This window comes from Dermacentor andersoni, chromosome 3, assembly GCF_023375885.2.
Source record: "Dermacentor andersoni chromosome 3, qqDerAnde1_hic_scaffold, whole genome shotgun sequence".
NCBI lineage: Eukaryota > Metazoa > Arthropoda > Arachnida > Ixodida > Ixodidae > Dermacentor > Dermacentor andersoni.
The window spans coordinates 25,527,459-25,542,702 of record NC_092816.1 but is presented as its reverse complement, the minus strand read 5'-3'; the positions used below and the strand labels follow the sequence as shown (position 1 = coordinate 25,542,702).

At 48.8% G+C, this 15,244-nt stretch overlaps 1 protein-coding gene across 1 annotated transcript; it reads right to left on the bottom strand.

The window, feature by feature from the left end:
- Nucleotides 1-702: 702 nt before the first annotated feature.
- On the bottom strand, nucleotides 703-14,967 carry LOC140216322 (uncharacterized). The gene is made up of 2 exons (XM_072286702.1): nucleotides 13,597-14,967; nucleotides 703-780 (listed from the first exon to the last, which is right to left on the bottom strand). The coding sequence occupies exons 1-2, from the start codon at nucleotides 14,965-14,967 to the stop codon at nucleotides 703-705; spliced, it is 1,449 nt and encodes a 482-aa protein (XP_072142803.1).
- Nucleotides 14,968-15,244: the final 277 nt, after the last annotated feature.

Here is a 15,244-nt window from a genome sequence, read left to right as displayed (position 1 = left end):
CTCGCCTCTGTAGTGTATCTATATCCTGAGGGTACTGGAAATAAATAAATAAATAAATAAATAAATATATAAATAAATAAATAAATAAATAAATAAATAGAACGGCGCGATACATGGACGCAGAGCGAGACGAAATAACATCACTCGTGTTATTTTTGTTCTTGCTTTCCGTGCTATATATTGTGCTATTTTATCATTGACATTTATTGAATAGGTGACGACGATAACTTTCATTGATACCTTCTGTTTAATTTTTCAGCCATATGTACGTTATGAACCTTACGAAAGAGTAGCAGCTGAGACAAAAGACAAAAGGAGGCGAGACACACAAGCACTATACCATTCAACAAATGTTGCCAGCGTATATATACGTGACGTAGCGTTTGTTTGGTAATCTTAGTTTAGTTTGGATGACCTGCTCTTCACAATTAAGAGGGGCCAACGATCTCTTACTGTCTCGAACAGTGCAAGAGAGCTCCTCCTTGAGCATTCACAGAGCAGCGCGCGTTTGCCATCTACGTTCTCCCAGCCGTTTCCCAGGCATCCTCTGCGTCAAGCGCGAGCATAATAGCACCGCTGCTCATTATCTTACTTTAATTTTCATGGCCGGGACAAGTTCCCTTTCGTTCTTCCCTAATTACTTAGATGCCAGCGCCCCGACCATGCTTTCTTATGCAAGTTGCACATACGAGGGCGGTTTAGCTAAACTGCAGCTGCCGCACATGGGTCGTTGAGACAAAGCAGCCAGTGGCGGCAGTCAGGGCCGAATGTGCCCATCTTCTGCTTGATAAGAGAGGAAAAAGACAAGATGTTCTAAATGCTACATTGCTTAAACACACGTTCCTCCGTGGTTCCATGGTTGTGACGTTGTGCTGTTGAGTACTATGTCGAAGGTTTGACCCCAGGCCGCGGGAGCGGCTTTCACAAAGCGGTATGCAGCCCATTCGTGTACCGTGGGCCCGCGTTAAAATACTCAAGTGGCAAAAGTTAATCCGGAGCTCTCCACAATGGCGTGCTTCATAGCTCACTGCGCAATTTGTGAACTTAAGCCTTTATTTTGTTATATGTCATCGGATGGGTCATTCATCCTTACGAAACGAAAGAACGTTACCGAGGTTTCGCCCCCTTCATACGTAGGCCGAAGTCATTAATCCTAATTCCATGTGGCACTCGCAGTTGTCGGCGTAACCACTGATTGAATTAAACCAGCTCATCGCCGCACGTCATCGTTTATTAAAATCACTTATGCGAGTTTGTTGTAATCAAGAATTTAGATTTTCCTAAGCAGGCACAGCCTAGAGATATATAACTTCGTAATTTAAACCAAACCTGCATAATTATCCCATGCTATGCCTTAACTATCATTCATTCATTCATTCATTCATTCATTCATTCATTCATTCATTCATACATTCATTTCGGGGATAAGGATAAAGGCTGACAGTGAGGCATCAGATTAGAAAACTGATTAGAACGGCGCACATGTGAAGTTGAATTTTCTTCGTGCAAGGCATGTTTAGTGTAAGTCCAAGCGATGCCACATATTGCAGCACCGTTGGCATTACAGTGGGTATTTGCGATGAAAACTGGATGCTTTTTAGCTTTTACGCTCCTATTGCTGTATAGATGAGAAAGAGAAGAGAAAATTAAAATAACAGAACTGAACATACTAATCTCTCTCTCTCTCTCTCTCTCTCTCTATATATATATATATATATATGTATATATATATATATATATATATATATATATATATATAGATATATATATATATATATATCGAAATGATCAGAAGCACCAGCGCGGCACTTTCGTTTCTGTATGGCATATAGACATCGGTCTATATTAATGTTAGGTTTTCCAGTATTTTTGATGAAAGGAGTTTGGATCACAATAACAGAATTTAGGTCAAGTCGCTACAGATCTGCATACCCTCAAGCAGGTTATAAACTGCCCATGTGACCGCGGCGTTGGACGCGGCACATTTTTGGCATCACAAGACAAAAGGCGCAAACCGAAGGAAATAAAGAAAGAGAAGGCGAGCAGAGGAAAGGCAAGGAGGGTAACCAGACGAACGTCCAGGTTGATATCGTACAATGGGATAAAGGAAAGGGGGAAGAGAAAGAGAAAAAAGAGGAAGAGAGTGAGCCCTAAGAGGCGCACGGAAGGATACACAGGGTATAATCGCACTTCTTACTTAAAGGAGTGCAGTATAGTGCACGAATGCCTTTTTGTGTTACTCCCGATTCACTAAAAGACATCGCGCTGGAGCTGTGTTACCTTCTTGATATATTCTGCTAGCTAAGAGACATCGCAATAACAAAAGCGGGAGGCCCATGTTAGGCTACGTAGGTGAGCAAATAACATTGCGATAAACGTTTACTCAAATAACATTTCTAGAAATACTTACGCGAACAGATATAAAAGAAAAATTGATTCCAAAACGAAAGAACAATAAATAGCGTATTTAACAAACAACTTAAGAAGTCGTCCTTGTGGGAAACAACTTGTTCAGTTCGCGAACATCATTTTCCACACCGCAAATAACGTGACCCTGCAGTGAACTTTATGGAAAGACCACACGCGAGACACGAAAAAAAAAAAAAGCTACAATTTAGCTCTTCAACAGGGACTAGCACCGCATCAGTGAGGTCTTTGTTTAGGTTCGATTCAAATGTCTGTAATTTTTTTATTTCGTTTCTCCGGAGCCTTATTGGAAATGTCTGAAATTGAGTGGCCTAATTACAGCCTCTCTGCAGGGCGTGGGTAATTTCGCTTTTCCTTTTCTTTATTAGAGTCAACCACTCTTGTTCAAGAGCTTTTTTTTTTTTATTCTGCGCTAGGAAGCATTCACAAAAGTGCCTTAGACTGCCGGATCTCCTAACCGGTAATGGGAACAATAGGAATTTACAAGTTCTGCAAATTGGCCTGATAATATTTTGACTTTCTCTCATATCATTATTCGTTGCTGGTCACTGAAGCGATAACAGTAAGCATGCTGAAGTACTGCGCTGTAAGGACCAACCAGGGCATTGAAATACCCTGATTAGTCACTTCAAAGTCCGCCTAGAACATTCATAAATATTGTTTCTCACTGTTTTCTTTTCTTTTCACAAAAATTACGTTTCCTGGTCTTCAGCCACAGATTACGAATATAAAAGCTCCACTTTATTGTTCTAAAAAGCTCCTAGGTGGTAGCTGAAACGTTAGAATTCCAAAATCTTCAGCGATCGGTGCTTGTCTTCATTTTTGATCCCTCTATCGAGAGTAACCGAGGAATTCAAAGGCTTTTACGCTTCGTGCAACTCCCAATCGCATTTCATTAGTAGTTCGATAGCCGTTGGAGATTGACTTCGCACATGCATCAAATATATTGTTGTGGCTGAAGTTCTTGGTTATGCGTCATTGTTTTTTAACAGAATACTGAAGCATGTCAAACTTTACGTGGTATTATCACACAAATGCGGAAAAGAAATGCCACTGTCCAATACGTACCATTCACACTCGATTTCTGCATCAGGCAGCAATTTTAGGAGGAGCTGAAACAACTCTGTCTTAAGGAAGCATTCTTCGTGCGGAATACAAATGTCACTTGCACCTGTCCTCTTCCTCCTTCTCCTACTCGTACTACTACTACTGCTATTATTTATACTACTACTACTACTATTACTACTACTCCTACTCCCCCTACGACTACTACTAATATATAAAATCTGCCACTCTGATGAATTCGGTCTTGAATCTAAGTCACAATGAATGCCTTCGAATGCAAAACTATTTTGTGTATAAATAGAATAATACTCCATCCAACAACATTGCCAATGTCGATTGGAACAAGTACCGATTTCCCGGTGGCAGCAAATGAATGCAACTTAACCGAAAGCTGCGTCAGTGAAACAAGAAACCGGCCGAACAAGATTCATTCGCGTTACAGCCTACCTGTATATAGTTACTGATTACTGAGCGATTCTTAGGCTATTCCATCTCGCCGCATATGTTACAAAAACACAGTGCACACTACATAATGGCTTGTTATTGTTACAGTGAACGGGCTTTTATTTTTCCGCTAGTGAATTATTGATTGTTCACGATGACATCGAGTGTACTGTGATGCATAACGATTTCATAGCGTCCGCCTAAGGACGCAGCCACGTATAGTACCTATACTTCGTTTCATAACACGCCTGGCCGCATGCTCAAAGACGTGGTAGGATGACACGAGGGTATTTGACAGCACTTCTTGCACCAGTCAGCTTGCAAGGATTAGTCTACTAAGAAGTCGTGAAAATGTTAGTTCGTTTTCGCCAGGAATAAAGCCTTGGCCTAAAACTGAAAGCCGGATAGGACCTCACCTGTCTGTACTCTTTGACACAGCAGTACAGTATGCAGGCAGACATTGCGTACGTAATATTGTCAAGAAATTCTGAAAACACACAATAGGAAATGCGCAATAAGATCGTATTTTAGCGCACCGTAATAACGAAGAAAAGGAGCGTGCCGCAAATTGGCGCTTTCCTCTCCTCTAAACGGCGAATTTATACATGCAGTTAGGCGTAAAACTATGCAGTCAGTGTTCGGCGCCTCTTCATTTTTCGTTCTGAGCCAGGCTCAGAAGGAAAACGCATTCAAATTTTCTTTTTCTCTTTCCCTCGCTGACGTTACTTAGTGACTGGGTATATAGTTCCAGGATAACCGCCTGGTTATCAAGCGCGCTCGAAAGCCTGTCGGTCGGGCGTGTCTAATTTGGGTCAACACGCTCCGTCGCCGAGCACAGGTTGGGTTTGTGTGCGGTAAAATGCTGATTTAGCTCATTAATCGGATGACGCCGCTGCCACTTTACTGTGCTTTAGAACAAGCTCGGAAGCCCCAAAGTCATCATCATGATTATTATTATTATTATTATTATTATTATTATTATTATTATTATTATTATTTGTTTTGAACACATATACAGATATACACAGGTATCAGGAAAGGGAAAGCGAGGAGCAGGCTGGTAACTGCCACCGGAAGGGGCACAACACCTGCCTACTCTTCTGAAGGGAGGTGACAGCAACACAGAAATGGAAGATAGGAAGGAGGGGAGGAAAAAGGAAAGAGGAAAGGAGAGCAACAGGACAAATTTAAAGACCAAAGTAGAACACTGCAACAGGACAAATCTAAAGACTAAAGTAGAACTCTGCAGCCGGAATTAAAGTGACGCCGCGTCGAACAGCCTCCACAATTATCAACCACATCCATGGCTGGTTCGCTATGCGGATAATTGTGTTCTCATGATGAGGGAACCACAGATTAACGCAGTACGTTGGCTATATAGCAATTATTTTTTGCACGTTTACTCTCCTTGTGGCTGAACCAGCTCGAAGAACCATGTGTCGTGGCCGTCGCAAATGGCCAAGACTCATAAATGGCTGTTGTCGTAAACGACAACAGCCGTCAAAGTACGGGAAGTTTGGCTACCGAAGAGCCTGCTGTCCTGTAATTTTATTTATATACAAAAAGAAGACAAAACGATCGAGATAATCGACGTTTTTCCAAACAGCTTATAACAAAATAGTACATCATTACATACCATGAGGTTGACATACGGTTGTCAATATATATGTACGTAGCATAATAAGGAGCGTAAATTGAGCGCATTACCTCTGGCAATTATAATTAGCCTCTAATCATGTTTACTTAACTGATTTCCCAGCAAAGCGCATGAGAGGTAACCAAGGCCAAAAATTCACCATGAGGTTAAATGAATATGAAAATAAGAATATCGCAAATTCAGGTAACAGAAACGAAGGCCGAGACGGAGTTCCGCTGACAGAATGGGAAGTTTTCACGAACGCTTGGAAAACATAGTTGAAAGAAAGTTTAAAATAATTGGCGATTGCGAGGGGGAAATAAGCGAGAACCTACGGTATCAGATAAAGCCCTTTCGCTGCTAATAATAAAGCATAAATATGATTGATAAAGGTATAGATGATTGTTTTTGTACCACGGTCTTATGAACTATAAATAACCAGTCCACGAGGAAGCTTTGTGTAGCTCTGTGAAGGCTGACTTTGTTCGCACGTGTTCGGCCTCGCTCCTTTCCACTAAGTCACGCATAAAGTATCCATACCTTGCGGCGCGTTTGTGCTGAAGAATCCCACAGAATAGAGACAACGTCATGTTCCGGTGCAGAAGGCGAGAGATTAACGGCATGTGGGTGCCCGAGGAACAGCCCTGGAAACTTAATTGCGGATATATCCATGCGGCAGAAAATCGCGTTAAGCCTGTTACCTTAGAACAAACTTTCGTGTCTTGCAGTTTGTTCATTTTCTTGTTTATTTTTGAGGCGCTTTGTCAATTCTCCACTGCCATAGAAAAAAAAATAATGAACAATACAGCGATGACTCTCGATTTATCCTACCTCGCCAGTTTTTAAACCATGCAGGGACTCATTAGTGGAGAGAAAACTATTCTGAAACACCGGACTTCAGAAACAGGAAGCGAAGACCGGTTAAACAAACCCTGCTTCTTCATATTCTTGTATGAACACGTGCTATTCTGCTCTTCCTTCTTGCATGCATGCGAACCAGACTGCACACTCGGAACCTGTCCTCACAGCTTCGACCTCCGACAGGAGACTTGCCTCCTGTGTAAGTCTCCTGTGTAGGCAGTGGTTCAGAGCATGCGTTTAAGAAAAACCTATTCCACAATTATCGCAACAACTTAGAGTTCTGCGTATCATGTCTGTGGTTTCACAGAGAGTATCGAAAACACCTGCTCTGTGACCATCCTTAGCTTCAGGCACGTACGCAGGATTTTTTTTCGGGGGGGGGGGGCAACCCAAGGTAACTTTTCTATGCAAATGAGGGGGAGGGTACTTTACTAGTACAAATGTGAATAATGCCCACCATTTGCCATAAAGACGCGTAAAGCTGCAAAAGAGAATAGAAATAACATATATCTCACAGATACGCCTGTGAGATACACCTCTTCTTTACTTGGCAAACAAAGAACCACGTCAAATGGTCTCGCGCATGAAACATGCGCAGGAAGAACCTTGCCAAGAACAAGTTAACAAGCGAAAGTGCACAATAAAGATTCCTAGTAGGGTTTTTTGAATTAGCTATGGAAGAATTATGGAGAAATGTATATTTGCGGAACAATCACAGTTCTTTTGGATCCCTCATTAACTGCTCTACAAAGTAGCAAAACCAACCCGAGTTGTTATTTGGGGAAGTTGCGTAACTATGCGTGGTCACCAGTCCCGTACAACCGCGTAGAGCGCAGGACGCTGCGATTCTAGACGTAATGCGCCTACCGCCGAAGGTTAGAACACCCCCCCCTCCCCCAATTAGCACAGCAGGGAAGTGGCGACGCCAGGCGGCTCGGTTGATAGCTGTAGAAGCGTCATTCAAGCCACACGGAATTATTCTTCACTTCCAGCGGCGCTTTCTCTACTTCCTTTTCAACAAAAACGTGTTGATCCATAAATATTTTCACTAACAATTTTCGCTTTTCCTCCTTGTTTGGCTGTTGCCTTGGCTTTCTCCTTTAGTAGATCGCCTAAAATCTCATCTTCTTGCGACTCTTGTTTCCAGTTACCAATTTTGCACGAAAAGCGCTGTACAATAAGGAAAAAACTAGATGAGGTAACAGGTGACAGTTATTGCTTATGGGTTGAATGGTTATTGCAGGGTCTGATGATGGACGCTGTTTCGCAATATTTTATTTTCCAGCTTGTCTAATCCATATCACGGATATATGGTTCCGAGGATCTGCCAGCGTCGCGGCGAGCCGTCACTCGAGGAAATAATGAAGCGAAAGAAAAGGTTAACCGCAACTGGCATTTTCTCCGGCAACAACTCATTCCACGAGCATACAGACCAGCCGACTCTGAACCGAATCTCTTTCCTCGCCCCTGGATCAGTCTAAACAAAGAAGGTTGAACTAACGAAGCAACAGAGGTGCGCGTGATTGTTGAATACATGGTGGCACAAAAATTGTGTTGGGCATTATAAATAAAATAAATATGATAATTAGAACTATAAACTACTACCCGCCTGCTGCAATAGATGGTGACAAATGAATTCATCTCGAGTTATTCGCGTGGGCAGGGAATCGGAGAAAACTGGCCCCGGCGGAGGTGAAGCAGGCGTTAAGCACCCCGCATAAGTGGGCCAACCCCGAAAGTACTGCAACGCCGGGCCGACTCGCGGCAAAAGTGCAGCAGGTGTTAAGCACTCCCCATACGTAGGCCGATCCCGAAGATATTGCAATACCGGGCCCACCAGCGGCGCAGGTGAAGCAGGCATTAAGAACTCCCCATAGGTAGGCCGATCCCGAAAATTCCGAAGGGCGCAGTATAGGTTCCCGAGTCCACAGGGGTATGTGCCATTGTTCTTGACCCTTTTTTCACTATCACCAGGATCGGCCCACATGATGATTTTTTCTGTCAACGGACGCCGAAAAATACTACGGAAGTTAGTCATACACTGCTTTCGCTGTAAAAGCAGCAAAATGTTGACAGCCGAGTAGATTGATTTGACGACGCTTTAGGAATGTGTGTGAGGAGTGGTGCGTTGGGCGGATGGAGGGGGGGGGGGGGTCATGCCGCTTAATCTCGGGGGGGGGGGCGCCCCCCCCCGTTCCTGGGTACGTGCCTCCTTAGCTTGATCGTCTCTGACCACATGACAGTTTCCCTGGGCGCGTTTGATGATGATGATTAACCATTGTAATGGCTCGTACCCACTAAGGGTTATAGGCCAAGAATCGGACGACAGGGCGTTTGTTTTCAAGGAACCGTCTTCATTTTTTGCCTCGCACTTTTCAGTTCGTTTATTTCCCTTCGCCTGTTCAGGATAGCTAACCGGACGCTTTCACCAGTAACGTCTCTACGTTCTTTCGTATTACATGTTATCACATTTTTTTCTCTTCTTCACTTAGCCTTCACTTAAAATAGCTGACGATAAAAGAAGACCTGCACATCAAAAATCAATGCATTAGGCGGTAGGACGCCGTACCGTCACTGTAGCTTATTGCGGGCCAGTGGTATCATCTTTCCAAAGTTAGGAGGTAAAGGGTGGAGATCTCAAGGAGTAGCAATATAGGACACCGTGAGCGCAATCGAAGTGTAGAATGGAAGATAAAGAACGGTTTTAGTCGCGGTTGGATTCCAGGGGCTGGCCGCAGCTTCCTGGCCACGACTTCTCCGCACAGACAACACGAGATTTTAATCTTACAACAAGGTACCCTTATGAATATGCATGTGTGAAACACAAATTAAATTTTTAGTTGAATGTCAAGGAGGGAGGGGATTGGATTGGATTGGAAAAACTTTATTTATGCCTGCAGTTGGGCGCTCGCGCGCCCCGACGAGGGCCTACGTCATCCTCGAAGTTGCCGTTACTTGGCGCGGGTCTCCGCTCGCCGTTGCCGGCTCGCTGGGTCCGTGCCTTTCGAGCGCCTCGAGGACCTGCTGGACGGCCCAGAGCTGATCGTCTCGGTCGTAGCTCTTTGCGGCTGCCTCGAGCCGCGGTGGGAGTTTTTGATTTAGCGTCTTCTGGATATTTAATGCAGTCCCACAAGATGTGCGTGTAGTCTGCGGTCTCCCTCCGGCAGACTCTGCACATATCTGTCGGATATGTCTCGGGGTACATGCGATTCATCAGTTTCGGGCTCGGTAGCGATCCGGTCTGGAGCTGTCTCAGTACTACCGCCTCCGCTCGACTCAGTCTCGGGTGCGGGGGTGGAAGAGTCCTGCGAGCCAAGCGGTAGGCCTTCGCGATTTCATTGTAATCCGTCATGCGGTCCTTAGTTCCGAACCACGTCGGACGGTCTGTCGCCGGGGCGTGGTTGGTTAGCGCTCGCGCCGCGGCGTGTGCCGTCTCATTATGGTTCTCATTGCGTTCCGACGCGTCGCCCGCGTGCGCCGGGAACCACTTGAGTCGTACTTTTCGTTCGTCTAGTTTTACCGCTCGCAATACGCGCTCAGCCTCCCTGCAGATTTGCCCTTTGGCGAAGTTTCGCACCGCCTGTCTTGAGTCACTCAGCACCGTGTGGCAGTCTGCGTCGGCGATGGCCAGGGCGATGGCTACCTCCTCCGCTTGTTCCGCTTCGGTGCTTCTCACGCTCGCTGCCGTCCTCGTGGCGCCGGTTGACGCCTCTATGACGACCGCTGCGAAGGCGTTCCGTTGGTATTTGGCCGGGTCCACGTACCGCGCGTGTTCGTCGTTGGCATGCTGGTCGATGAGAGCCTGGCCCTCGCCGCTCTTCTTCCCTTGTTGAACTCGGGATTCATGTTCTTCGGTATGGGGTCGATTCTTGTCTGGCGTCGGACCTCTACGGGGACGGGGAGCTTCATCTCCACCTCATTCGAGCGTCTTATTCCCAGATCGTCCAGTATCTTCCTCCCGGCTTTGGTCATGGACAGCCGCTCCAGTTGAGAGGTCCGTTGCGCTTCGGCTATTTCTTCGAGCGTATTGTGTAGCCCGAGTTGTGTAGCCCGAGCGTATTGTGTAGCCCGAGCGTATTGTGTAGCCCGAGTCGGCTATTTCTGACCAAAGCTTTGGTCATGACCAGCTTTGGTCAGCCGCTCCAGTTGAGAGGTCCGTTGCGCTTCGGCTATTTCTTCGAGCGTATTGTGTAGCCCGAGTTGTATTGTGTAGCCCGAGTTGTGTATCCCGAGCGTATTGTGTAGCCCGAGCGTATTGTGTAGCCCGAGTCGGCTATTTCATCGAGCGTATTGTGTAGCCCGAGCGTATTGTGTAGCCCGAGTTGTATTGTGTAGCCCAAGTGTAGCCCGAGTGGACTCGAACAGGCCCAGCGCCGTCTTGTACGCTCTTCTGATGAGCACGTTGATCTTGTTTCGTTCGTGTTGCAGCCATCTGTGGTAGGCTGCAACGTACGCGACGTGGCTGATGACGAAAGATTGGACGAGCCTAATTAGGCTCTCCTCTCTCATGCCAGCCTTTCGGGAAGTGACTCGTTTGAGGAGTCGAATCGCGTTGGCTGCTTTTGCTTTGAGACGGGTGATGGTTTCGCCGTTCCTTCCGTGCTTTTCGATGACCATGCCTAGGATCCTAATTTTGCCGACCTCGGGGATCACGTTGCTGGATTTGGTCACGATTCTGATTTTTTCGTTTTCGCGTTGTCTGGTCTTGCCTCTGCTGTATTTGGTAGGTGGGAGTATAAGAAGCTCCGATTTGCTCGGCGCACATCTCAGTCCGGTGCCTTCCAGCTGGTCTTCTATTGCGTCGACGGCGGCTTGCAGCGCGCCCTCGATGTGGGCGTCGCTGCCACCGGTCACCCATATCGTGATATCGTCCGCGTAGATGGTTTGCCTGACGTCTTCGATGCGCCCGAGCTTTTCGGCCACTCCGATCATTACTAGGTTGAACAGCATCGGCGAAATGACCGATCCCTGCGGTGTTCCGGTGCTCCCGAGCTTCTTCTCTTACGTCTGTAGGTCGCCTGCTCGTAGCTCGACGGTCCTGTCCGTGAGGAAGTCCTGGATGTAGTTGTAGGATCTTTCCCCCATGTTGAGCTTGGAGACTTGGGACAGAATCGCCGAGTGTTTCACCTTATCGAAGGCGCTCTGCAGGTCGAGCCCTAGGATGGCTTTGTTTTCGCGGGCGCTGCCACCATCATCGATGATTTGGTGTTTGAGCTGCAGCATCGCGTCCTGCGTGCTGAGATGCTGTCTGAAGCCGATCAAAGTGGCCGGGTACAGCCCTCCTCGTTCCAGGTAGTCTTGCCACCTGTTGAGCAGGACGTGCTCCAGCACCTTGCCCACGCAGGACGTGAGCGAGATGGGCCGGAGGTTATCCGTGTCCGGCGGCTTCCCCGGCTTGGGGATCAGGATGGTCTTGGCTGTCTTCCACAGCTTTGGCAGCGCGCCCGCTCTCCAGCACTTGTAGTATTTTGCGAGCTTTTCAATCGAGCCGTCATCGAGGTTCTAGAGCGCCTTGTTCGTGACGAGGTCCGGGCCGGCTGCCGACCGGCTGTTGAGGTCGTGCAGGGCCGCGCGTACCTCCTCGACGTCGATGTCACGATCGAGCTTCGCGTTAGGCAGGCCGCTGTACGGCGCGTGTTGTTCGGTAGGTGTAGTCGGCAGGTATTTGTCGTTAATGCGCCTGGTGACTTCATCGACGCCGTGTGCTGAGACCGCCCGATGTATGAGCCTGGCGAGTCTGTCCCTTTGGTGCGACTTGGTCTTCGTTTCGTCGAGCAGGTGCCGCAGTAGGTTCCACGTCTTCCCGCTATGCATCTGCCCGTCTGCCGCGTTGCAGATCTCGTTCCACTGTTGCATGCAGAGAGCGCGGCAGTGATCCTCGATCGCTCGGTTCAGGTCCGCCACCTTCTTTCGCAGTCTGCGGTTAAGCCGTTGTTTCTTCCAGCGATTGAGTATCGACTGTTTGGCCTCGATGAGATGCGCAAGCCGGCTGTCTACTTTGTCGATCTCCGCGCCCATTTCAATCTCTTTGGTCGCGTCGCGTACGCTCTTGGTGATTTCGGCCGTCCACGAGTCGATGTCTTCGATCTCGTCGTCACCGTCGCTCTTCTGGCTTCTGGCGTCTCGAAAGGCATCCCAGTGTATCCATCTGTGTGTTTTGACGCTGGTGTCGTTGTGTTCCGGTATGCCGATTTCCACGATGGTGTGGTCGCTGCCTAGGTCGATCCCCGTGTTTCTCCAGGTGATCGCGCCCCGGATGTCGTTCTTGACGAACGTGAGGTCCGGAGTGGTGTCCCGGGACACGGAGTTACCAATTCTCGTCGGATGCGTCGGGTCCGTGATGAGGGTGAAGTCGAGTTCCGTGGCGTCTTGGTACAGGTCGCGGCCCTTTGCTGTGTACTTGTTGTAGCCCCAGGCAGGGTTCATCGCGTTGAAGTCTCCGCACGCGATCAGCGTGTTGCGGCCCGCTGCGGTGCTGGCTCTGTGCAGTAATGTCTTGAATCTCTCTTTTCTCTGAGATGGGTTGCTGTAGACGTTGAGCAGAAATATGCTTCCTTTCCTTTTCTTGCCCGGGATGATTTCGGTGAGTGTGTGCTCGATCTTGATATTGCTTTGCAGCTCATGTTCGACGAACGTGAGTCCCTTCCTGACCAGGGTGCACAGGCCTCTGCCGTCGGGTGGTCCCTTCTGCACTCTGTAGCCGGGGAGGGACGGTGCGTCGGTTAGTGTTTCTTGTAGTAGTATAACGTCTGGCTTGCGCGCGGCATGTACGATGTGCTGTTGGATGACTGCCTTCTTCCTTCCGAAGCTGCGACAGTTCCACTGCCACGCGGTTACACCTGCTGCTGCTGGTGTTGTGTTGGCGGCCATGATTGCGTTGGCGTGTACGGGGCTCCCTGGTTGGGTGGATGATGCGCGAAGAGGGGCGCAAACGTCGGGTGGCCTACCATCGGCTGTAGGGTCCTTTCGATGTAGGCGAATCTGTTCGTGTTATCGGCTTGGTAGGTCTCCATTGTTTGTTTCAGTGCTGTCACTGCTGCGATGTTTGTCGGGATTAGCTGTTCGAGTTTGCTGAATGTCGCTTCGAATTTCGCTTCGAGGCTGTCGATGCGATCGTTTTCTGTTTGCGTGCGCGTGGCCTCGATGGCTCGCTTCTTCGGTGCCGGTTCCTCTATGGCATTCTCCGGGATGTTCGTTGTCGTTTCCTCGGCCTTGCTTGTGCTTGGCGTGGGTCTCTGTAGAGGCTCGTTGTTGCCTAGCAGCAACTGACGAATCTCGGCGATCTCTTTCGTGAGGTTGTTGATGGTCGCTCGCAACGCCGCGTTTTCTTGTCTTAGGAGCTCATTTGCCTCCCGGACCTTATTAATATCTTCTTTCTTCGTGGTTTCGGTGACTTTCTGCGCGTTCCTTATGTTGTTTCCTTTCGCTGCGTCGACCCAGCTCACTCGCTCATGTGATGGTGACGTTTTCCTGCTGAGGCTCCTCTTGCAACAACTGCTGTCTCTGGATTTGGGCGCGCGGTTTTCCGATGGGGTCCTTGACTTTCGCGCTGCTGGCGGCTTGTCGAGTGGCGGGAAATCGCTCTCCGACAGCAGCTGGCGTCCGGCCTGTCGGCGCTCCCATTGTCGCTTGCGCACTACGTAGGGGACCTTGTATTTCGCCTTGCACGTTCGGTCTCCGGTCGGGTGTTCGCCTCCGCACAACTGACATTTTGGGGTACAGCGATGGTCTTCTGTAGGGTTCGCGAGTCCGCAGGCCAGGCACGTCTTGATTGTGGGGGTCGGGCAAACGTCCTTGCGGTGTCCCACTCGGCCGCACTGCTGGCAGACGTCGATCTGTTTCTTGTAGAGGCGGCACGGTATCAGGGTGACTCCGTATCGGACAAAGTTCGGCACCTTGGGCCCCTTGAACACCACAATCGCAATGGTCGTGCTTCCAATCCTTTTTGAGGTCACTGCTAGCGGGTTCCTCTCGTTGACGATCTTTCTATCTAGCTCTTCGGCGCTCGCGTCGATGGGGATGCCTCTGATGACGCCCTTCATGGTGTCGTGAGGTGCCGTGCGATATGCGCTGACCTCGTAGGGTTTGCCTTGAATGGATATCTCCTGGATTTTAGCGTACCTTGCCGCGTTGTCTTCGTTCGGTGTACTTACGACCATGATGTTCTGTTGTGTGTTGGGGCAGATGGTGTCCGCGGCGCTTTCCTCGCTCGTGATCTTGGCCGCAGTGAGTATGGCCGCAGCGACGGTGGTGGTGCCGGTCTTGACGATGTCCAGTCCCCCTCTGGGTCTGACAACTATCTTGGTTTCTTCTAGTGGCATGGCTGGCATGCGTGCTGCCTTGATGGCCGAGGCTCTGGCGTTCTTGTAGAATTTTGACCTCGTGCTTGTTTGACTCCCGCCGGGTCCGTCGGGCTTGCCGCTGGCGGGGGTCCGCTGGCGCAGCCTCGACATGCGTTCCCCCGCGAGCGTCCATCCGGCGTCGCTGTGGTATTCCTCGGGTGATATCTCTGTTCCCTGAACTTGAACGCACATGTGATTGTCCGCGATCATTGTTGTTTCAGAGGGCGCCTCCATCTCGGAGCTGACGAGCGGTAGCCGCCGGGATGTACGGCAGGCCGCTGTCGGTGCGACGGTGTTGTTGGGCCGAGTGTCCGCGGAACACGCCTAAGCCTAGCAATCCTCCGCACGGCGGCAGTAGAAGCAGTCACCAAATGTGGCAAAGAAAAACGCACCTCTGGGGTCAGCTGGTATCGGTCGATGCCGCTCGCCTTCACGGACACATTGGTGCAAGCAAAACTTTGGTACGAGG